General features: G+C 43.7%; 1 protein-coding gene across 6 annotated transcripts in view; it reads right to left on the bottom strand.

Moving 5' to 3' along the window:
• The window catches only part of MTUS1 (microtubule associated scaffold protein 1), an 810,444-nt gene that overhangs the window by 4,119 nt on the left and 781,523 nt on the right, over nt 1-24,802 (bottom strand). For all 6 annotated transcript variants that reach the window (XM_069200374.1, XM_069200403.1, XM_069200384.1 and 3 more), the window contains 2 exons: nt 5,535-5,651; nt 993-1,090 (listed from right to left, as the gene is read on the bottom strand). In XM_069200374.1, the coding sequence (XP_069056475.1) occupies nt 993-1,090; nt 5,535-5,651 (215 nt within the window). The remainder of the gene's footprint in view (nt 1-992; nt 1,091-5,534; nt 5,652-24,802) is intronic.

Genomic DNA, 24,802 nt, shown 5'->3' with positions numbered 1-24,802 from the left:
GCATGTGCTTCACATCTTTCTTCACTTCTGTGCCCTAACAAATGTATCTAATCTCAGGGTTCTCATCATATGAAAGCTTGGATCCCTCTGCACTGAGAGCTTGTGATGTTCAAGTTCCATAAATGAAACTAAGGCTGAAGGTAACTTTCTTGGCCAAGATGAACCTCTAAAACAGCATCTGACCATGCACACTTGTGAGTCAGATCCCATTCAGTCCAAACTGCATGAAAATGTTATGTTAAAATAATTTCTAAAGAATACACATTCTCTAAGGGATATTCTGGCGCTCAGGACAGAGAAACAGAACAGGAACTCTAGGATGGAAAGAGCCAATTTTTTAGGAGTTTCTTCAACTGGGTGTAGTCTGACATAAGTTTCAGACTTAACGGGGAAGCATTCCAGTGGGAAGCAGCAAGATGAGAAAAGGCAGTCCATTCTTGCCCTATAGATTTGCCTTTTAGCAATGATTACCTATAAAGCTGATCTTAGAACGCTGATAGGTTTACAGAAGGAAACTTTATGTTGCAGGGAGTGTGGGCCACCAGCAAAGTGTGTTCGGTGTTCATGGCAGAGTATTTTGTAAGTGGGCCATTTGCTAACAGGCAACCAATGAACAGTTCTAAAAATGTGGAACACAGAGGATATGGCCGGGAGGTTGCAAATCATGCATGCCACCATAGTCTGAATGAGCGATAGTGGAGAAAAGAGATATTTTGGGACGAGACAGAGAGACACAATCTTATTTTCCTTAATATTTTGCACAACGCATTAGTTCCTACAAAGTTATGTTAACAGTCACATCTATTGACTTACACTGAAAGATTTCAAATACTTGGCAACTGTTTTCTTCGGATTTTTTTTGTGTGGTAATCAGCCAAAACATGTACTTTTTTTTTTTTTAATTTCTATTGTACGTGCTCCTACTACTACTTGTCATTACACAGCCAGGGGTTAACATTTTGATGGAAATATTAGTTACTTCAGAAATCTACCTCGACAGTGCCATGTGCTTGTCCATTCTGGCTTTCAGATCCTCATTCTCCTGTTGACACTTCTTTAATTTTTCGAATAAGGTTGCGTTGTTGTCCACCTACGAGAAATGGAATATTGACAGTAACCACATTTGCAGTTTTCCATCTTACTCATTCAAGTAAAAGTACTAACCAAAAACACTTTCTATTATGTAGTCTGCCCAATACATCACTGACCCAGAATAGGCCATAGGAGTCTTTTTTCTTTTACACCTTTCATAATTTTGAGCATGCTTCAGCCCTTCTCTTCCCTACTCCTATTTGCAGGAGTGATAGGTTTAGTTGGCAAGGTACCGGGGGGGACCCAAACCTTGACCAAATCCCGAAAAATACAAATACATATAGAGGGGAATTTTAAATCCTTGGTTGGTGGCAAAAACAGAGCAGGTGGATACGAATGTTTTCAGAATTCAAACATTAAGGATTAAGAAAATATAAAAAAGACTATCACATTTAAGATAAGGAGTTAAAGGCCTAATAAATGTAGATGGGCCCACTCTAACTGCACTTGACCCTAAGTCATCTGTTCATGATGCATTCAACACCACATGCCTTGCAGTGTCTATTGTTCACTCACGGCTACCACTAATAATCTACATTAAAAGTTGAACTGCACCCTCAACCATTGGGATAGTCACTTAAATAACCAGTATTGCGAACTTACTGACCCACTTCTAGCCAGGCCTCTTAAAGGAAGTCCTCTAAAACATTACCAAGTCAATAGTTGCATAGTTATTTCAGGGCTAGCTAAACTTCCAGCCACCAAACTTGACCACCACGAAGGGCTGCTGAACCTTCTCACTGTTGCCTCTTCTGCGAAAAAAACTGTAAGGGTCAAGTGAGGTGCATATACCGTCGTCCTCCTCTCACATTTGCTTCCTCTCACGTGTGCTTTATCAAGATAGGTTACTTTCTACCACATTACACTCTTTAGGGCCTCAGTAGGCCTGTTCAGCTCGTCACTGCTACACGTCGACCATGCAAATTTGAAACAAAATTTATTTTTGTGCTGCACTGGCCATTCCCACTTTGACAACCAGACGCACTTGCTAAATTTCTTACTGTGGAACTATCCATTAGCTCGCTACAACTGAGTGACGGTCGAATAACCAAACAACAAACCTTTGCTTGGCAATGTGACTCCATAGAGGCACTAAGACTCAACGGTCATTTCAACGTGTTACAGAGTCCCGGAATGTTTGATGACCCTTCCCCCAACTGCCTGGCAAACAAAAAAACAATTGGTTTAACATGAAGGTCAGGTGTCTTTCACTACATCTCACGCCTGGTTAACCGAGGAATGGCACCTACTGCTTCATCCTCAAATACAACTCCCCACACTCACAATTTGTCGTTTATCTGACCAAGCAAGCAAAGGATGCAGCACTGGATTGGGTAGTGGGAAGAAACGCTAAGGCACACCTGCTTACACCTCAAGTGTATGAATAGAGTAAGTGAAAGAAGCACAAATCATGGGGTGCATAATTCATTTCTCTGAACAAAAAATGGTTAAAAGACCATTTGTGGGACTACAAGGTGGCTTAAGAGGTCAACTTTTTTCTGGGGCTCAGTGACATGGGACAATGAAATGGTAGCATTGCTGTTTTGAGTACCTGATAAAGGCAACAGATGTCCCGCAAGAACTCTTACTGAATATTACATTATCAAGATTCTAAAGAATGAGAACCTTGCCTTTCTTAACCTAGGAAGGATTAATATCGAGTCACATGGGAGGTAGTGGTGGTCTCCTGGCAAAGAATGGAATTTACCTTAAAATATTAAACCTGTTAATCACTGCTTCAGGAAAGCACTAAAGCAAGGGAAAGAAGTTTTGGCATAGGCACTAAAACGTTCTTATTTGCATCCTACAGGATTACCACATTGTGGGGAAAGGGACGAGGGTGCTGCTGCTCCAAGAGAGATGGGAAAATCAACAAAAGATGACTTTTTGATTTCCAGGGCCCAAAAACAAATCAAACGGGTCTGGGTGCCTGGCTAATACTGCATATTAGGGGATGCACACAGTTGTGCCTAGTGGGGACAACAGAGGTTTTGGCCTATCTTCAGGTGTGGGTCTAGTTAACACCAATGGCTTGTCTCTGGCTAAGTTTCAATGCTTGTTAGACCGTGTAAAAGGCAGTAATGGTTTAACAGTCCCTTTCCTCACGCTGTTCCACAACAGGAATAATCACAGAGTACAATGAGTTGCACGTTCCAGTGCTGCAACACGTAAATACATTTTTAGGTCTGGTGGTGTTGGCAAATACATTTTGATTTTACCATTATTAAACACATAGTATACCTAAATGACAGCTCATCCAGCCCTCTTCATTGACATTTTTCTTCCACTCACTACACTATAGTGCTGACCAAGTGTCCAGCATAGGGCACTTGGTCAGCACACTTCAGCCACTGGCTAATTTTACTAGGAGTGACAGCATTCTGCTTTTTCACAAAGGGCACACCTATACACAAAAGCTTTCCACATTGCCAAGGTCTACTTTGCAAGGAGTGCTTTTGAGACACAAAAAATATGTACGGTTTTAACACCTTTTTTATTACACTGGCGAGGGGCCCAACTGCTTTTCCAATAACATATTTTTACAAAAACCATGACAAAAGGAAAGAAGCACAGATAAATCCAAAAAACTGACAGATAACTTCAGATCTATTGGCTTGGCCAATGCTCGTTTTAAAAGCTCACGGTTATGGGGAAAACAGGCTTCACACCAGGTCGGTAAAAGTTTGCACTGGTAACAGACTCATGCTGTCATATTTCAGAATGTATTCGGAATATATATTATTGCCTCTGATGAAATGTGTCCATTGGATTCACTTACGTTTAAGAAAGTAGTGCTTACGTTTGAAGAGGTACTTCTAGAGTTTTACAAAATGTCAAGTGACCAGGAAAGTGATATGGACTGGTAACACCAGAATGAAGCAGGATTGGCAGAAGGTTGAAATTTACATAGGGGCGAGGGAGGCATAAAAGCCAGTTCAACTACCTTTTGAACTGGTTGTGGTGTGTGCGTAACTTGCCAGCACCAGCATGGAACTGGGTCCGGGTACAATGACTATCTGAACTCTAGGGATGGTCCAAAACCTGATCTATTTGCTCAAGGGGTTGAAGCTTATATAAAGTGCTCCACACTTACACACAAAGACGTGGGAGCTAATTCATACCTTATATAGCTGTGAAGCCATGTCTCATCCTCCATCCATGATGGCTGTAGTTTGAGCAGCAGCAATTTTCTAGTGATTTTCTCTCCACATTCTACTTCAATGAATGAATGATGGTACGTTTACACCACACAAAACCCAGCTCCTTTTAGTGCTAAGAGAGTATCATCACACAGCTTTATAGAAAGTGGTAAGTTAACAAAAAACTTCGGGCGTAAAAGCCTACTGAAATATCTGTAGCTATCAGTGGATCCAAGGAGTAGCGATTCCACAACTGAAGAGCAAGCAGAAAAAAGGCCCCGATTCCCAACCTAGCTCTCTGGTGTCAGGGATGGTAGCACATACTGAGTTCAGCAGAAGTCGTGGACAGCAAAACAATTAGCTGTGTCCTTACAATCCTGCATCTGTGAACGATTTGCTGGATAAATGTCACATACTTTAACTTCTTCCCACCAATCATACCCAAGCACATGGATAACGTATCAGCAAATAGTTACTGCACATTTACGAACAGCACAATGAAGCACACTTTACAATTTACCAATGTCATTTAAGAAGGTATTCCACTGTCACATCAGAGCCATTTAAAAGCGAGCACCCATTGCTCATCAGACAACAGCAGAGGACCAAAAGCCACAATTGGCTCTAAAATGTACATTTATATTAGCAAAAAATGTCGAGGAAGCAAAAACTGCATTGTTTTTAATACTACATTTTGCCATCCTTGGTCACTCTTAGAAGGACCGGCACTGCTGTATCTTTGTAGCAGCACCTGCTGCCAGGTAAAGAGAGCGAGTGCACGGTGCCATATTTTAAAAACATACTCTCTGGTCGAAACAACTGATCCTTCTAGACTACTGTAAGGAACATTGTTTTAATAATTTAAAAAACATGCATGTGTATTTTCAGATCTAACTACACGTGACAGTCCAAAAGGCATTTCAATAAGAGAATGAAGGCAAAAAAAAAACGTGTGCTTGTTGGGCATCTTCACTGTAAATCAAACTTTGATGACTAAGTCCGGAGGGAGTTAATTTCCGCCCAGATTCAATTATTTATGACATGCTGCTCCATCCACAGGAACTAATGCAGACTACGCGATTCACTCACAGTCGGGTGCTGGCAACATGATTCCAACATACTAAAGGCGTCAGTTAAATGAGCAATCAGGCATAGGTCTAAAAAACATACAATATAACCTTGACCTGAAAATGTAGGTAAGAAATGCTATCTGCGCCTCTGACTGAAACCGCAGGATTTCAGCGCTGTAGGTTGAGTCACTATAGGCTCTGTTCAGCATTAGACAAGAAAAGGAAGGCTTACCAGTTTTTCAACCTGCATCAACTTTTTGTCTTGCTGATGCAGTTTTTCATTCTTTATCTCCATCACGGCCTTTAAGCTTTCTAGCTCCTGCTCCAAGTACATAATCTGAGGATTTTTCTGGAAAAAAAGGTTTAAACATTTAAGGGGTCTGTAAAAATAGCCACCTTTCTATAAGAATAAAATGGGCATCCTGATGGTAAAGAACACACGGTAAACCACTGCATCACGCCCATTAACCCCTTGTGTCACAATCATTAGTTTGTTAAGTGCTGAGGCTTTCCCTTCCTCATTCCGGTACTGAGCCCCTTTTTTTGTTTTTTTGGGACAGTGTGCTCATAACTTTTTTTCCACAAAAGTAGGCAGGTCGCTTTTGTATCCTTTTCCCACCACATGTTGGAGATTCTAAAGGTACCCAGGGTTTGACAATTTCCCTGAAGAGGACCAAGAAAATAGCCGCAAAAATAACAATGTTTGTTTTTTCCACAATATTTTGGCAATGGTTGTGCTAGGATCACCCTCTACCCAGCTTTCAGGAACAGGTACAATCATACAAAAATACTTGAGATTTTGTAATGGTAGCCTGGTTTTCTTCTCGTTTGTAATATCTACCCCTCCTTGCAGTTTGTGCTGGAAACAAGAAAGAATCCCAAGTGGAACACAAAACTCTAAATTCAGCAAAGGATCCTTTGTGTAGATCGCTCATGGATTTCACAAAGAAACCAAAAATCACTAAAAATAAGGACAAAACAGGAATATATGATGTTTTAAATCGTAATTTCTTGCCCTACTGGCTAATTCACAAAAGCAGTACCCCATGATGTCCTTCAGATGTGTCTGGTCGCATGGATACACTGGGTTTCATTAAGAGTTTGGCGGAGGGGATTACTCCATCGCAAATGTGACGAATATCCCGTCCACCGTATTACAAGTTCCATTATACCCTATGGAACTTGTAATATGGCGGACGGTATATCTGTCACATTTGTGATGGAGTAACCCCCTTCGACAAACTCATCATGAGACCCATAGTGTTTGTTGGTTGTTCAAAACCAGTGACGCCCAGAGCTAACTGAGCTGCAGCTTACAATCATTTTTCATTGTTGAGTGACCATGCTTAAGTTCATATGGTAAAATCTACTGAATGAAAGAAAGGGAAACCTATGCATTTTTTAAATGTGCCCAAGATAATTAGTCTAGGAACTGTATGTATCTGTACAAATCTGAATTTGGAGCGACCCTGATATTAGGCAATTCAGAAAGCATTTTGAAAAATGTGTTCTTTTCTTGTCCACAGATATACATTTGGAAGATAGAAACATGAAGACATTCGACTGATAAATGTTTTACTAATCCGTGTCCTCACACTTCTCCTAAAAAAAGTCTGTACCCACTTGTGGATGAACCTAATACCCAAGATATGAAGGGACTCATAACACAACAAGAATCTCAAGACTGTGCATTTGAAATTCACCCATTCTGGATATGTGGGTAGCTACAGTATTTGGGCCTGGGGTCAGTCAGCATTCAGGGAACCATATCCTAGCAAACAATGCTGATAACTAGACAATCAGCTGAGGTCTGAGTGGCGTCACTTATGTGGATCTCACTATATTCTCTTGCCACAAAAGTTCTGCAAAAGTCAAGCCTTGGCTAGAATCACAGATTTCCCTCACATTTCAGTTAAGCAAAGTTCTGGAATCTGGAGGGATCCACACAATTACTACCACCCAGCATACACACTTGTCTCAATAAATATACGTCATTTATGTGACTGGGGCTATTGTCGGTGGAGGAACCGGTCAAAACCTGGACTGTGTGAAGTTAATGTGGTGTCAATGAGGTCTTCATAGGGTTACAATTTTGGTACACTTCTAACATGTATTGGGCAGCCCGCACAATGACTTTATACATCGTTGAAGATGGGTGTGTGCTAGATATGAGCAAAGATTGATAAAGCTGTGTCATGCAGTTGCAATACACAGGTACAGTAAGTATTTTTTAAATGCTGACTTTTTAATGGATTCAATAATGCCTGGGAGAAACCAAACGCGATGAAAAAAGTCAGCAGCTTGCTTGAGCCAACCCGGTAGTCTAGATGTGCCTTTGAAAGCATGGAAGTAAATTTTAGAAAGCAATACAGAACACTGCTTCACCTTCCCGCACATGTGCAAGGTGTCATCTGATTGGCTCAGTCTCTGCCCCTGATTTGGAACCTAGTGATCAGGTCTGCAGGTCATATGAGCTTATCACAGATCAAGAGCAGTACTCGCTGTTGACTACCAGCTGTTGCTAGACCCATTCTGTTGGGTGCTACACCTTCAAGGGATTTCCATCTTCCTTACCCATCTTTGGTGGTTGTCACCATCGATAGCTAAGGAAGATGTCGAAAAGATACAACTCCATTCTGATACCACAAAACCGCCAGATGAACCTCCCCATTTTACGATGACTGATGATGTTTCCGTTATCTCAGCCAGACCTTCTCAACATTATCTGAAGCCATACAAAGTAGCATGCGTTCTCGCAGGGCCCATAAGCAGATATATAAAATGAGACAACAGAAGCCTAGGACTGCCTCCACTTTATAAATGCATAAACATTAGTTTGTAAAGGGCAATAATAGGAGCTTTGGGTTCTAATGTTCTCTTTTGACACTAATCAAAAACACTAACAAGTATTGGCAAAGCCAACAGGTCAGGGTTTGGCAAGCTTGTGTGATGGCAATTTTTATTTTCTACTACAAGTAAAAGCAAGAGAAGGCCAAAAAAAAAAAGATATAGTCATATAAACATCCCGGTCATATGCTTGAAATCGTAAAAAGCATTTAGCATTTAATTTACAAGTCTTGGGTACATGTAGTATCACTTAAATTAATTGTGCCAGTTTGGAGTAAGCTAATTTCACCACGTTTAAAGGAGAATGCACAAGCACATTTTGCTCTGGTTGGCAGTGGTTAAGTCCACACACTCCTTAAAATAAAACAAGAACGGGTTTAGAAAACAGGAAGTGTGAAGGCAAAATGTTGGGGGGGGTGAGGGTTTACTGAGAGGGCCAAGTCCAACAGAGGCAAAAAGTGAACGATACGTAAACAGACCAATGAATGAAGAGGGCTGACCCAAAGCCCCTCACTGCACCTACTAAGTATGTATTTTGTGTTTATTAAATTTTTGATTACATGAGACTGGCAAGACAACTAAGGCTATCTTTGGGCCATATCTAAAAACCCAGATACACTAAGTGGTGTCTTAAACAACACTATATAACAGATTCCACAAAAGAAAGGTGTCACATCTCGAGTTCCGATTTGACAATTTTAAGGACATCTCCCTAGCATTAAAGTTTACATAAGACCTTCACAGACTTCAAAATCATTCTTAATATAAAGATATGCGAGCATGGGCGGTCTTTCTGCGATAACTTTATATTTTTCTGAAGTGCCCAAAATGTATCATTTGCTTGTGAGAGATGTGCAGGTTAAAAAACAGAAGCCCATTAAATTAAGGCACCGACTTGGCTTTGATCAAGCCACGCCCATTGCCTTCTGGGTTTTGTTTTGAATGCAGGAACAAAGACAAATCAGTAGGGACATGGGTGTTTCTGAAACGAATTAAGAGCAACCTTATGTAGCAAAATCTGAAATGTTCGATTAATAATGTAGTAGTTTAGTGCAGGGCATGCACTAAAGGTGGAAGAGTCTTTAATAAATTGACAGTGCATATCCCCACAGGAGAAAAATGATACCATACATTTTCAAAAGTCAATAAGTGTACTGCACCATCAGTGCAAAACCTCAAACACTGATCATGAAAACTAGAAAAAAATGTCAATATGTGTCAAGCAGAAAAAATAAGCAAATGTGACATCCTTTTCAACACTTTAGAAAGGACCTAACTGGGCCTGTGGCAGAATAAAAACACAAAGGTTAAACATATAGCATCCGATTGTTAATGCTTTTAGGACTGCGCCGGTAACAAGGGATTGATCTAGGCGTTTAAAAAATACTTATTATTAACTACCTACGGATTCATTATGAACGTTACTCTACTAGCCTATGGGTTCCAAGGAGATGGAAATACTTCACTGCATGCTGCTGTAACTAGGCCAAGGTGAAATGTTCGTTACACCGGGGTAATTTTGAGTAATTTCCAGCATTTCGCTTTAAATGAAATTCACAATATTCCGCCTAGTCCTGTAATCAAATAAACGTTTGGGCAAAAAATCTGCTGCAGAGCACAACAACAAGAATAATCAGAACGTAAGTGTTTTTTTTTTTCTTGCACGTAAGATTTTGCACTATTTTTAAGAGTGGAATGCTGGCTTTCCATTATGTATAATTTGACATAGTTTCTCGGAAATTTCAATGATTTATACAAATAAAACTTAAGGAAATATCGCACACCATTTGGCCATTATGAATGAAATACTACTCTACCATTCTAAGCTGTGCTGGAAATAATATAGTAGGGGAACTGACAAATGAGGCTGGAGGTGTGACGGGGAATCAAGAGTGGCCGAGTCACGAGGGACAGGGTTAGCGACAATGGTCTCTGCATACATATACACCATTCATTCACAATCTCCAGCAAAGAAACTGGCTTCAAATGTCCAAAATTGACTGTATTTTACTTTAGGGTGTAAAGCCTCTAATTTTGAAAAGAGGGGACGGGAGAAGAGAGAGTAAATGTGTATAAATGTGTTATTTATATATAATACATGGGATTATGTACTCCCTGAATAAATGGTAGTTACACCAAATCGCTGAATATAAAGAAAAAAGTAAGAACTCCACTATTATAAAGTTATTACAGTTTAATTATGATGCGTCAATGCCTTCTGCCAGCAGCCAAGTGAAAGGTACGTCAGGTAACGGATCATAATTAAAGCAGCTGCTTAAAGCAACAAATGGAACATTGCCCTTTTTTCTGCTCTATTTTAATAGTTTATAATGATAACCAGAGAGAAGAACAAGTTACTTACCTTCGGTAAAGCCTTATCTGGTAGAGATAGAGGGGGTCATTCCGACCCCGGCGGGCACCGCCCAAACACCGCCCCGCGGTCAAATGACCGCGGGGAGCATTCTAACTTTCCCGCTGGGCCGGCGGGCGATCTTCAAAAGATCGCCCGCCGGCCCAGCGGGAAAGCCCCAGCAAAGATGAAGCCGGCTCCGAATGGAGCAGGCGGATTTGCTGGGGTGCGACGGGTGCAGTTGCACCCGTCGCGATTTTCAGTGTCTGCCAAGCAGACACTGAAAATCTTAATAGGGCCCTGTTAGGGGGCCCCTGCACTGCCCATGCCAGTGGCATGGGCAGTGCAGGGGCCCCCAGGGGCCCCATGACACCCGTTCCCGCCAGCCTCTTCCTGGCGGTGTAAACCGCCAGGAACAGGCTGGCGGGAAGGGGGTCGGAATCCCCATGGCAGCGCTGCTTGCAGCGCCGCCATGGAGGATTCCTTTGCCCAGGGGAAAACCGGCGGGAAACCGCCGGTTTCCCTTTTCTGACCGCGGCTTTACCGCCGTGGTCAGAATTGGCCAGGAAGCACCGCCAGCCTGTTGGCGGTGCTTCCTCTGCCCTCTGCCCTGGCGGTTTCAAACCGCCAGGGTCAGAATGAGGGCCAGAGTCTAGTTCCAGATTCATTACCTTAGACCCCCAGAAGTCCGTGTGTATCTGAGATTTTTCTTGAGCAGTACCCCTGGGCACCGTCAGTCAGCTCTGCGTACATCATCGCGTACCAGATATGACGCTGCGGAAACTATATAAGCGCCACCCCAGCACGCTGGCGTCAGTTTCTTTGCACTACTTTCCACTCCAGAAGCACAGAGTCATGAAGAACACTGACCACTAGTGCGTCAAAACTAAGGCCCTGAAAGAGAAGTCCCTGTCCCTAGAAATCAGTTCGCAGAGCAGGGAGGAAGGATGGGTTGGTAAGGAATCTGCAACTAGAATATGCCTCTACCAGATAAGGTGTTAACGAAGGTAGGTAACTTGTTAATCTGATAGAGACTTCTAGTTGCAGATTCCTGACCTTAGAATAGATACCAAAGCAATACCATTCCAAGAGGTGGGTCTGCGAACCAAGATATTACTAGGAAATCCTGCAGGACCAAACAGGCAAAGTACCAGACTCTTTGGACCCGATGTCCAGGAAGTAGTGTTTGGTGGATGCATGCAGTGATGCTCACATTGCTGCCTGACATGTCCAGGACTGGGACTTTGCATGCCAACGCAGTGGTTGCAGCTGCTGCTCTGGTAGAGTGAGCGCACAAACCCTCCGGGGTTTCTTTTTAGCCAATGCATAGCACATTTTAATTCAAAGAATGACCCATCTAGAAATGGTTCTCTTCTGCACTGCCTGACCTTTCTTCGTACCCACATACCCAACAAAGAGTTGATCATCCACCCGGAACTCTTTGGTATGATCAAGGTAGAATGCCAACGCTCTTTTAGGCTCCCGGCAGTGGAGTTTCTCCTCCTTAGAAGAATGAGGGGGTGCGTAAAAAGTAGGCAAGGTGATGGATTGGCCTACATCAAAGGGCATGACCACCTATGGCAAAAAGGAAGCCCAGGTGCGAAGCACCATTTTGTCAGGATAGATGGAATGTAGGGTGGCTTAGACAATGCCTGTAGCTCGCTCACCTTGCAGGCAGATGTAATGGCCACAAGGAAGGCTGCTTTCAATGTTAGAAGCCCAAGAGGACAACTGTAAAGAAGCTCAAAAGGGGTACACATTAGAAATGTCAGAGCCAAATCCAAATCCCATTGGGGCATGGTGAATGGTGATGGAGGAAACATGTGGGTAAGACCCTTAAGGAACCTACTAACAATAGGAGACTTAAACAAAGAGGGTTGGTCAGGTAATCTCAGAAATGCAGAGATAGCAGACCAATCATCTTTGAGGGTGCCCAAAGCAGAGCCCTGATGGGTCAAAGAAAGTATAAACAAGAGGCCCTAGGCGACAGGGGCAGAGAGGGGGTCAACAGACTTGTCTGTACACCATGCCACAAATTTGTTAAATCAACAGGCATATACCATTTTGGTGGAGGGACGCCTGGCTACCAAGATATTGTTACAGACTTTGGGTGGAAGGTTAAGAGCTGTCAACTGCCACTGCTCAATCTACACGCAAGAAGGCGGAAACTGGACAGGTTCGGGTGGAGAATACTCCCCTGCTGCTGTGACAACAGATCCTCCCGAAGGTGTCTGATCGGAGGATCGATGGTCATGCTCAATAGCTCAGGATACCAGATTCTTCGAGCCCAGACCGGAGCCACAAGGATTGCTTGGGCCAGGTTGGAAGCCTGAACTCCACTGAAGATGAAAAGCATCGCCAAGCCAGTGCTGCCTTGGATACTCCAACGCGTAAAACTGCTGACATTGCACGTTCTCTGTGGAGGAAGACAGATCTAACCAAGGTTCTCCCCACCGCTGAAAGAGACCTTGCACCACCAGATGGAGATGCCATTTGTGATCAACCAGGCATTTTCAGCTGAGTTTGTCAGCCCTGGCGTTCAAAGAGCCCACCAGGTGTTGAACTACTAGGGAAACACCTTGATGTTCCAGCCATGTTGAGGCGCAGAGCCTCCAGACAAATGATCTACGACCCCAGACCGCTTGTTGCATTACCACATGGCCGTGGTGTCTGTCAATACCTGCACTACTTGCCCTTTAAGAGAAGAAAGGAATGATTTTAATCCCAGTCTGATCGCCCTGATCTCCAACAAGTTGATGTGGGGCCCGGACTACGCCCGAGACCAGAAACCTCTGTCCCCCATGTGACCGCCCCATCCCAGGAGTGACACGCCTGTCACTACGGTCAGATATGGTGAGGGAAGGGAAAGGGATTTCCCACAGATCCAATCGCAGCTCAAGAGCAACCACTGCAGATCTTGTGCAGTTCCCTCCGAGATGTGGACCATTTCAGAGAGATTTCCCTTATGCTGCACCCACCGGAACTTCAGGTCCCACTGCAGAGCACACATTTGTCACCTGGCATATGTTATCAGCAGGAGGCCATGAGGCCCAGCAGCCTCAGAGTCATTCTCACTGAAATCCAGGATAGAGGCTGAACCATTGGTATTATAGCTTGAATATTCTGGACTCGCCGCTCTGGAGGATAAGCCCTAAATTGCACTGTGCCCAGAACAGCTCTGATGAAAGGGAGAGTCTGAGAGGGAGTCAGGTGTGACTTCGTCACTTTTAAAATGAACCCCAGAGAATGCAGGAGGTCCACTGTAGTCTGTAGGTGGGAGACAACAGCCTGGGGCGAGCCCGCCTTCAAATAGCTAGTCGTCGAGGTAGGGGAAGACTGAAACCCCTGAGCAGATGAGCTGCAACCACCACCATCACAGAGGGGCGCTGGTAAGGCCAAAGGGAGCACAGTAAATTGAAAATGCTTGTGGCCTATGGTGAACCGCAAGTAACGTCAGTGTTCAGGCAGGACGAGAATGTAGAAACAGGCGCCCTGCAAGTCCAGCATTACCATCCAGTCTCCTGGGTCCAGGGCAGATAAAACCTGGGCCAGAGTGAGTATTTTTAACTTCAACTTCCTGAGAAAGATTGAGGGACCAATGGTTTAGGATAGGGCGGACACCCCGTCCTTTTTGAGCACCAGAAAGTAGTGGGAATAACAACCATGACCTACTTCTGGCACAGGGACCCTCTCTATGGCTCCCTTGGCCAAGAAAGCCTTAACCTCCTCGCAAAGAAGTGCTGTGTGATACTCCACCTTCCGATCATACGATGGTGGCATGGATGGAGGGGTAGTCTCAAAGGAGAGGAAGTAGCCCCTTCGGACTATTTGCAAAATTCACCTGTCTGATGTGATGGACTGCCAGTGGGGCGGGTGAGGGTGAATCTGACTGGACCCTGGTGGGGAAGCGTCAGACTAAAAAAGGTTTGGCGGCTACTGCAGGGTGGGGGGAAATCTAGACTGGCAAGACCACTGGCTCCCTGATCCACGAAGGCGTTGGATCCCACATCTCAAGCCATAGAGAGGCTGGGCAACATGCACGGCACAGTGGCTGGAGGGGAACGTATGTGATTGGGTGCCCACTTCCGTAGCCACGAGGGGAGAATAGTACAATCAGGGGGACAAGGTGCAGCTGTGAAACGAAGGACCTGGCTGTAGCCCAGAACTCCTTAAAGTGGTTGAGCACCGAGTCTGTTTTGTCTCCAAAGAGACAGGTGCCATCAAATGGCATGTCTATAATCGTCCTCAATTGGTAATTGCCTAGTGAGTCGGTTGCATCCAGCTCACATCGTATTGTGAAATTCGCTGCGTTTCTCCCATCAGTACCCGCTTGGGAGAGAATGGTCCAGGCCTCCTCTGGGATCTGAGTCAGCACCTGTGCAACCCTGTCCCATGAATTATGGCTATAATGGCCCAAAAGTCATGCGGTGTCCACAGACCGAAAGGCCAGGCTAGAAAAAGAAAACATCTTCCCAAGCTGATCCAGCCCTTGTGTTTCCCTATCCGGGAGTGCAGAAGGGAATGCGCCCGGGGACGTGGAGGCTTGGATAACCAAGCTCTCAGGGGTTGGGGGTTGCATTAGGAACACTGGATCATTTGAAGCGGGTCTATGGTGGTGGGCTATAGTCCTGTTCACAGGAGCCCCTGTGCTGTGTTTAGACCAGGTCCCTAGCAGGACATCAGTGATGGCATCAATAAAGGGTAAAAGAGTTTCAGAAGTGGAAACCCCAAGCTGAAGCGCCTCTGTCAGGAGGTTAGTACTGACTGCCACTGAAGGCAGCTTGAGGCCCAGGACCTCACCAGCTCTTCTCACCACCACTGAGTAGGACCCTCCTTCCTCCATAGCCACGGTATGGGGAGAAAGCAAGCCAGTGTCAGGAGAAATGTCCTGACCACTGGCTTCACTCAGGTCCAACCACCAGTCCATGGGTTCTTCCAGCTGGTTTCTCAAAGGGTCCAGTGACCATCACCATACACCACCCCAAGAGACTAAGGGTCAGGATCCGATCTAGGGAGCAAGGTCCCAGTCGAAGTTGGAATCGGCATTGTGCGACGTCAGTCCAACTCTGGTGTTGGCAATGAGGATGGGGGTCAATGCCGACTGGAGGCATGAGTGGCGCCAGAAGCATTGACATCAGAACCATTGTCAAGGAATGTTGAGGTGGTACGACCAACGCTTGTTAGGACCCAGGAATGGATTCACGGTTGCCCCCCAGAGCTGAGGTCAAAGCTGCAGGCGCGGAACCTGAAGAAGGCCCTGCCGAGCCATTAGGGCCCGAAGGCACTCTGGAGGAGTAGGACTGCCCAAATGTAGCGCATGGCCTCATACAACTTACAGAGTTGGACAGGGGTCGCTTGGGCTTCTGTAAACTTGGGGAGGCACGTAGTCGACCCAAATGCAGGCTCGGAGTTCAGAGGCCTGGAATGATGACACGCCTTTTCCCTCATCACGTCGACCGACAGGCAGGTATGAGTCAAAGAACGCTTGTTCTTCTTTGACTTTTTTTTGTGCCTCGACTTACCCGACAATCCTGAGGACTTGAAGTGGGACGATGAAGAATGGGGGCTCTGTGACCCTTCTCGGGACCTTCTTCTCGACCAGAGTGGCGTGCCAGGCTGCAAGGACCTTTAGGGACCGCTCCCTCAAAGCTTTCAGACTCCAGGACCGTCACTTGGAGCACAAGTGAGTTGTGGTTGCGCTCCATACACCACAAGCACACGAGGTGCATATCAAGGACATCGCCCAATGGCAGGATCTGCAGAGCTTCAACCCAGTCTTAACGTGGCGATATCCTTGATGCACCAGGAGTGCCAACACTCAAAACATCCTCTACAAAATGTCAAAAAAGACCAGGCAAAAATTGAGAGAGGGGTAGCTCTTCTTCGGATCTGTGCTGTCTGGCAGCATGCTGGGGTGGTGCCTATATAAGTCTTGTGATGACATCCGGCACGCATGACAGATACGACCGACAACACCTGATGGTTGCAGGGGTACTACTCGAGTAAAATCTCTGGTTCTAGACTGACGCATGGAGGAAATTCTAAGGTAAGGAATCTACAGCTAGAAGTCTCTATAAGAGTACGTTTATTTTTTCATTCTTTAGAAAGAGGAAAGTTAGAATTGTTCTGCATGTTTCTACATGTTCCATGCTACTGCAGCTTTTTTTTTTTTTACCTGTATTGAGCTGTTCCTAATATCTGTTCTAAAAAAAATATCAAATAGGTTTCTGAGGTGTTAAATTTTGCACTAGATGTTTTATTTATATTGTTTGCGTTTGCAAACATGCTTATTCTTTCATATGAAAGAGCTACGCACCAAGGTTTTAAGTGGTTAGAGGGAACGGCGATGATGTGTCCATGTATTATATGGGATAAAGTAACCCCTGGCATACATGATAAGGATATTCCAAGTCACGTCGGAGTTCCTCATGTTTCTGTTGGCCTCATTCCAAGAATATGGAACTCCTCAGTGACTTGCAATATCCTTTTAATATACGCCAAGGGGTACTTTATTCCTTATATATAAATATTTCTATATATCGAACATCAATTACTGGGGATAGTCCTCATGTGGTTAATAAACTTGCTGGAGAGATCTGTGTGTAATCTTTTACGGGCCAGCTGGAATCATCATAGAATAGCAATGTATGTAACCTCAGGGGATTAATTTATTTCATGCAGATTCTACTGCAATACAGATGTCACAAGGTCAAATTCTAGAAAAACTGTTCAGTGGATTGATAATGCGACTGCTGAAAACAGCTGATAGTTACCTGCAAGGCATACGTGTGAATACTTGAGGTTTTAAATTGATATTGTGTTCTTTTTAGGGTCAAACCAAATCTAAATCGTTTAAGATAGTATCTATTAGGCATTTAAAAAATTTTTTTTTTACTAAGTTTATCCCAAAATCGCATCTGAAAAATCAGATCAAATCGATTCTCTAGTGCCTCCATGATAAAACATTTTATACACTGAGCTATAGTAGCCATATGGTCTCAGATAACCCGATATTAAACAATTTAAGTATTTAAATAAATATTAATAATTAGGTAATGATAGTGGTACTGTTTGAAAAAGATATAAACATTTAGGGAGGACACTTTTCTTTATCAGATTGTAACTGCCTGTCAGGGATAAGGGTAATCTGTGTCATCTACATAATGGAGTAACAGATTTTGTAAGCAGCTAATCATAATTTATTGAACTATTTATGTTGATAGCCTAACAGGTAATGGGAGCAGTAGCCACACATTCCCCAGACTAGCAAATTCTAGGCTCAATATGTTCTTTGTTTTGGCGATACTGAGTTTCTAGCTAGCAACCCGGACAAATCGATCAACTCTCTCAGTAACTGATCTTGTGTTGGCTAAATAGACTGCAGCATCGTTGGTATATGCAGATATTCTAATGTAAATAATATTATATACCATCAGCAGGATACTGTCATTTCGTGGCAATGATATTAAAACGTTTTTGATAGCATTAATAGGATAGGGCCGTGGCCTTCAGACCTTTTAATGCCGAGCCCCTATTAGTGAAAAAAATAAATAATTTCCCCCACTCTCCGAATCTTTACAATTATTCTACTAAATTGGCAATGTTTGAATATGCCTGGACTTATATAAACATTGCAATTAAGTTCTGATACTGTTTAAAAAAAAGCAATCAAATACATGATGCCAAACATACTATTCTACTCGGGTGGGCCTCACTAACGTAAAAGTATCCACAGTGTGATTATTAGAATGGGGGTGAAGCGGGGGTTTTGAAGAGTATTTGCAATCCCTTCCATTTTGGCACATACTCCCAGCTTGGATATAAATGACACAACGTGTTAGTGATGGCCCATTACAAAGCCGTTCACTGCTGCTCATGTTTTTGCAGCTTAAAACAAAGCCCTGTTATCAGCATGATGCTTCTTTTGGCCTGAGGCTGGTGCCTCTCCTCCCCCAGGATTACTTAGGCCCCCCCAGTTTGAAGACCCATGGCATAGGGGATATAGGACAGCACTACTGTATTCCCCCTTAATAGCACTATCCCCCAGGTGACGCTCGGCCATTTATTAGGATCTTAGAGAAAAAGCCTGATATAATACCTGAACCCACAGAATAATGTGGAGCCAAACTCCATTTAGTTTATAACCACACATAGGAATGGCGGCGTGGCGTGGTCAAAAGCCTTTCTGGCATCAAACAATCATGCTATCTGGAATATTCAGAGATCCAGCTGCATCAAACAGATTCCATGATTTATGTGGGTTGTACTGCAGCCTAGTGTAAAAGCGTGGTATTCTTTGGTTACCAAATATTCTATGTATTTTACTAGCCTTATGGTGGACACCTTTACATATATCCTGGTGTCAGCATTAATAAGTAAAACTGAATGATATGATCCATATTTATTCAGTGGCTTCTCTAGTTTCAGAAAAAAAGGCACATTTAATCCTATTCCACGATGAAGAAATTTGAGATCTACCTGCAATATACTGTATAATTAATTCAACACTGGTGCCAGTAATTGCCCAAAAGTGTGGTAGAATTCCAAAAGGCTCCATCTTCCCCCACTCGTCTTACCAGATGCTAGCCTGGAGGCAGCCACCTGCTCTTACACACGAGATTGGCTGATCAAGAGTGTCTTGTATCTCTGTATCGAGGACAGGCAGTTACCTTGTTTAGATATTCCCCTCACATTCTCTTCTTCATATTTCAGGTCATCTGTATATCAATTTGTATAAACGTTTTTGAAATTGATCGAAAATGGCAGATGGATCAAGAAGGTTTTCATCCTGTTCATCCTTAAAGCAGCGTAATAAATTGGTGTTCGCCTTTTCTCTAACTTTCTGTTCTACTAATGTTGATAATTTGGTTTCTATTGTTGCTCCCTAAATGAGGATTGTTAATGTACTAGGTTTCTATCATTGCTATCGAAATGGTGCTAATTATTGTAATCACAGAAAGCCCCACATACGTTACAAATGTAAGTGCACGTGTGTTACCTACATGAAGTTTCAGAAATGAAAGCACTTTCATTAATATTCATCTATTTGCCAACTTGTGAAGTGGTGGCCACAGTGTATCGTGTTTCCATGGATGATCACTGAGCCACTTTATTAATCCCCCAAATCATCCTCGTCACCAGTACTAAAACCAGGGAGAACATCAACAGTAAGTACATCTGGCCTTTGCAAGGACCCAAACAAGACTGCACAATATTGGGGGCTTTGGCATATGCCACCGGGGTAAAGCTCAATTTTTTTGTAACAATGTTGACTCTCACCAAGACTAAAATATCCTTTTTCAGAACTATGTTTTGGTTTCTATTTCAATAATATTCTTTATTATGTTTATTGCACATTTCACATTAAACACTCATGAATATTCATAAGTATAGACCTAATTATTGTTTCACAGCTCGTGCTGTTTGCACCAAGACTAAGCAAAGCTCACAGTTTACAGTTTGATACAGAAAGTTATATGCACAAGATAGATGTTGGGACCAGAATCTCCCTTGTATGGTATGTAACATGCACCCTGCAAGGACTGACCCAACTGCATGTAAAACTGGTAGGGTGACTTTGTTAGCATGCTAACACAATTACCAAGTGTGTATGGTTCCGAGGACTGTCCAAGATAATGTAATTGTCTATTAGCTGTTCTGTGATCTGGATGGCGCAGTAAGAGGGCCCTTATAACCTACATAGGGCAACTCCATGTCCTGGGTAAAAAACAATACAGAGTTTTGTGGATTATTAGTGCTGGAAAGACAATTTCATGTGTCATTAAGGGGTGTGGTATTACCACCACTCGTACAGTTCCAGTTTAGTGTGATTCCCTAACATCCTTGCGCTGGTATTCTGTGCCCATGCTTAGCGAGTTCACTGATGGGGGAATGCATAGGACATGCATGGTGACCAGATTCTGTGTTTGATGGAAATCTGAGTACTGGAACAAGTGGGATCCATTTTTCACAGCCCCTAGTTTAGCATGGCACAAGATGGAGGGTGAATACGGCTTTTCCAGACAGAAGAAGTGTACTTGCACCATTCCTGTGGCTGGAGTTTGGAGACCCAGGCACTGAAGTGAGGGAGAATGGAGACAGAGATGAACTTAGAAATCCAAATTAGCGAAGGACTGCTGATTAATTTTCCTGAGCACTGTCCTAGTACGGGTGAGGTATGGGTCCTAAGTTGACAGTTGGAAATGAGGAGGAACTTTTTCTAGTCAGGGCCTGCACTTTTGCCTTTTCCCGAAAGCTGCTTCAGGAAAGCTGCTAACAAAAGTTGCACACTTCAATGTGCCCATCTTTTGAATACGTCTGCTTGAAGCCATCCTCATTACCATCTGCTATGACAGCCATCACCCTGCATAAAGGCGGTGTCTGCCTTATGGCCCAAAAAAGGTCATCTGATAAAAAGCCATCCCCAAACCAGTTCCAGAACCTTGGAAAATGGATTCACAATCCGTCTGGAAAATGAGTACTAAAGTGGCACTCTAACCACCCTAAATTTTTTTTTATTCCATAGCAAAGAGCTGCTGTGTGGTCAGGTCTTACGTATGCATGACAATCAGGCTTCCAAAGGTGAGCACACATCAACTGAAGTTTGGCCAACTTGCTACAGAAACTGATGGTCTGCCTATCTCCTAGAGGCCTGTCAGCTTAGGCACGGAAGGAGTGTGCTTGGCCTTGCAGAAGTTTAGACTGTCAGAAGGATACGTCTAGGTGAGCTCTCTGAATAAGGAATACCCAGAGGCAACTGACTGCCATTCGGAGCGAAGTCAGAGCCGAACTGTGTTGTGATGGGTACCCCAGTATCCTAGTGTGGTTCCCATTGCAGACCGCTTAAAAGAATCAAGCCTAAACTCAACATTGTGCCGTTCAGCACCCCTGCAGCATGTTTGAAGGCCTGCTGCTGCCACTGCCCAATGTCAGTGCACCAGGTGAGGGAGCTGTGCAAGCCAAAGTGGAAGCCTTGTGCTCACCCAGGAGGCCACAGCTGCCGATTAAACCACCTCAGAGTCTGTAATGGCTGAAGAGAACGCCCGTCTGATCAGAGGCCACATCTGCCAAAGAGGTGCACCCCACTGAGCAGGCCTGCCAGGCTGCTGAACTACCAGCAGTCAGAGTCCAGAGCAAGGCCGTCGCTGCGTTCCTGCGTCACTAGAGCGGATACAAAAGACGCAAGTCAGATGAGAGAACTTACCAACCCCGCACAAACTATCTCACTCTGGGCAGGGAAAACGGGGCGCAGATGTCAAAGGCTGGATCGGCTTCACAGAGGTATATCCTTCATGAGAACATGGTTGACAGTGTGATTGCTTTAGGAAAGAACTGTTGGAACTCCTCTTTGAATTATCCAATGGGGTAATCACTAGGGAACTGCACACCAGCCTAATCGAGGAGCATGCCTAGATGCAATGGCCAACGCTTACATGTGCTAGTAGTGACAAGACTTCCCCTACTTTCAAAACTTTTTACTTTGCCCCTCTTTAGCAACTTACTGAATTCAGTTTATTCTGCTGCAGTACTAAAATGCCAAGTGAAACTTCTCTCCTGATTCTGTGTGGCAGTCTTAATGCCTACATGGACCACGAGGATAAAGAGTGTCAAATGGCTATGGTAAAAGGCCCTTTTGTGCTGTAGGTCATCATCAGTGCATTTTGACCTTTCTCCATCAGAAACTTGACTTTAATCCCTTGATGTTAGCAAGCTTGTCATTTCACTCTGCCTTAAAGTTCTACAAACTAGATTTCTAGCCGCCTCGGTTGTTTCATACTGTGGTTTTTATGTACACTCACACCTTGCAGCAAACACTTTACCCTCGCTCCTCTCTAGTGATCAAGCAGACATTTTCTCATCACACTGGCTCGTGCCGATTCACCAACTCGGAACTAACACTCCTCCCAGGTACGTTGACTGCCATGAAATCCTCCGTTTGATGTAACACTTCCAGATTTTAATGAGCACGTTTGTTGCAAGTCTCAACCCCATACCTAACGGGTAATTTCCATCTTGCCAACAACACTGTAATAATTATACACACACTTAAACTACTAATGCGGAAATGCGACGCAAAATAAGTGCATGCAACTTCACTCGGGTAACCACACATCCTGCCTTCGGCGCCATGGCTCGTTATTCTCTCCAGCACTAAATTTGAAGCTTTTCAGGAGCAGGGCCACGCCTTGCTTTGAAGAAAAGACGAAAAACAACTGGATACTAGAGAGGACTTAAATGGACTAATTAGGAGAGAGAATTAGCTGAAGAAATATTATTTAAAATGTAAGCAATATCATCTAAATATATTTGAGAATCCACTGTATACATCTCTTTTAGTCAGAGGAAGCATAGGGCCTAAATAGGGTATTTTCTCTTGGAAGTCTTACTTGCTTTAGGTGCAAATACAGGGCCTAAATGGCGCGAAACAATACTATCTCACTAGAAATGTGTCACAACACGGTATTGCCCCAGGAAAAATGAAACAATAAATGATCAAGTGTGGACTTATCTGGGTTGGAAAATCAAAGCACTGAATGTACTCCTTTACAATTGATGCAGCAGAAACCTGAGCTATTGTTGCCTTTTGGGGGCACTGAAGCTTGGGCAATTACCAATGCAGTGATTATGCTTTTAAATGAAAACTAGCACTTGCCTGTAATAGAGTGGCTTAGAGAGCTGTAGTGTACAGTACAGTAACGTAGAGTGCAGTGACAGTGCAACTGTGTAGAGTGCATTGGCGTAGAGTGCAGTGGTTAAGAGTAGAGTGGCATAGAGTGAAGTGGCATAGGGTGGTGCAGAGTAGTGGCATAGAGTAGATTGTTTCAGAGTGGAGTGGTAGAGTGGCAAAGTGTAATGACTTACAGTACAATGGTGTCGAGTGCAGTGGCAGAGTACAGAGGTGTAGAGTAGATTAGAGTGGCACACAGTGGACTGGAGTACAGTGCAGGGCATAGACTTGAGTGTTACACAGTAAAGTGCACTGGTGTGGAGTGTACTGGCATAGAGTGCAGAATGGCATACAGTACAGTGGCACAAAGTGGAGTTCTGCAGAGTTGAATGGTGTGGCCTACACTGGAGTGGTGTTGAGTGCAGTGGTGAAGAGTGCAGTGGCGTAGATTAGAATGGTGAAGACTGCTTTCATGTAGAGTAGTACAGGGTAGACTAAAGAGGCACAGTGTGAAGTGGCACAGAATGCAGTGGTGAAGAGTAGAGTGGAGTGGTGCGGAGTGGTGCAGAGTGAAGTGGCATAGCGTGGAGTATTCATGGTGTGATAGCACACTGCCATTACAGACAACACATTTTCAACTGAAATTACCATTACATTTGCACAGACATACAGTTTCTCTAATAAAACTATACAGAGCACAGATGGCTGTGTGCAAATTCCATCACCTAGTTCAATGATTCATTTTGATCATAAGTACTTGTTTCCAACACACTTCAGAATTAGCAAATAATGTGCTTCATTTGTGCATTCACAGTTGTGATATGTTCTGAAATACTGACAGTTCATTTAAACATAGTTGTGTGCTAGAAAACAACTCTTGCCCCCCCATACTATCCAGCAAGATTTTCAAATAAATCCTCTCACTTTGCATTAAGAGAAAGAAAAGTAAACCAGCCCCCTTGAAAGACAGCACCTGACATCTGACCTTTTCTTTGACTGCACAGCAAATGTGACAAGAACAAGATTTAAAGGCCTTTTTACAGAAAACAAGTTTGTGGAAGGATACAAAAAATGCAGTTTATGCAATTAGAGGGGCAAACGGAGCATGGAGAGCCTAAAGCAAATAAAGCCAGCAAGTGAAAGCCATAAAGCATGAGTTACAAACCACAAAAGCCAACGGTAATCAGCAAGCGGAATGCATTCCTAGGTAAACGTCCTCCTGTCCCCAAGATGTCCTTACCAAACCAGACAGGTGCGACCTATAATGGAAGGTTTAGGGTTGGCAAAAGGTTTATTTTGCCTGGTGGAAAAGGGAGTTTAAAACTGCACTGCAGACTGCAGTGGCAGGTTTGAAGCAGGTTTTAAAAGGCATCTTTAGTGTGTGGTTCAAGTGCTGCAAACCACTATTAGCATTTCATTTACTGACCCTGGTATAGTTTACGTACAAGTAAACTGAATGTACCAATTAGGCATAAGCCCATTTTACCATGTTTTAGGGAGAGACCACAAGCCTGTTACCACCTGATAGCAGGGAAAAAGTGCACAGAGTCCTAAAACCGAACAACTTGTTCAGCAAAAGAAGGCAAATCTAGGATGACGCTGCACAGATGGCCTTTTCCAATAGGTGGGAAATGCC

This window comes from Pleurodeles waltl, chromosome 1_2 (genome assembly GCF_031143425.1).
Source record: "Pleurodeles waltl isolate 20211129_DDA chromosome 1_2, aPleWal1.hap1.20221129, whole genome shotgun sequence".
In the NCBI taxonomy this organism is placed as follows: Eukaryota; Metazoa; Chordata; class Amphibia; order Caudata; family Salamandridae; genus Pleurodeles; species Pleurodeles waltl.
The sequence above is the reverse complement of the archived record's forward strand: the minus strand, read 5'-3'. Positions and strand labels throughout refer to the sequence as shown.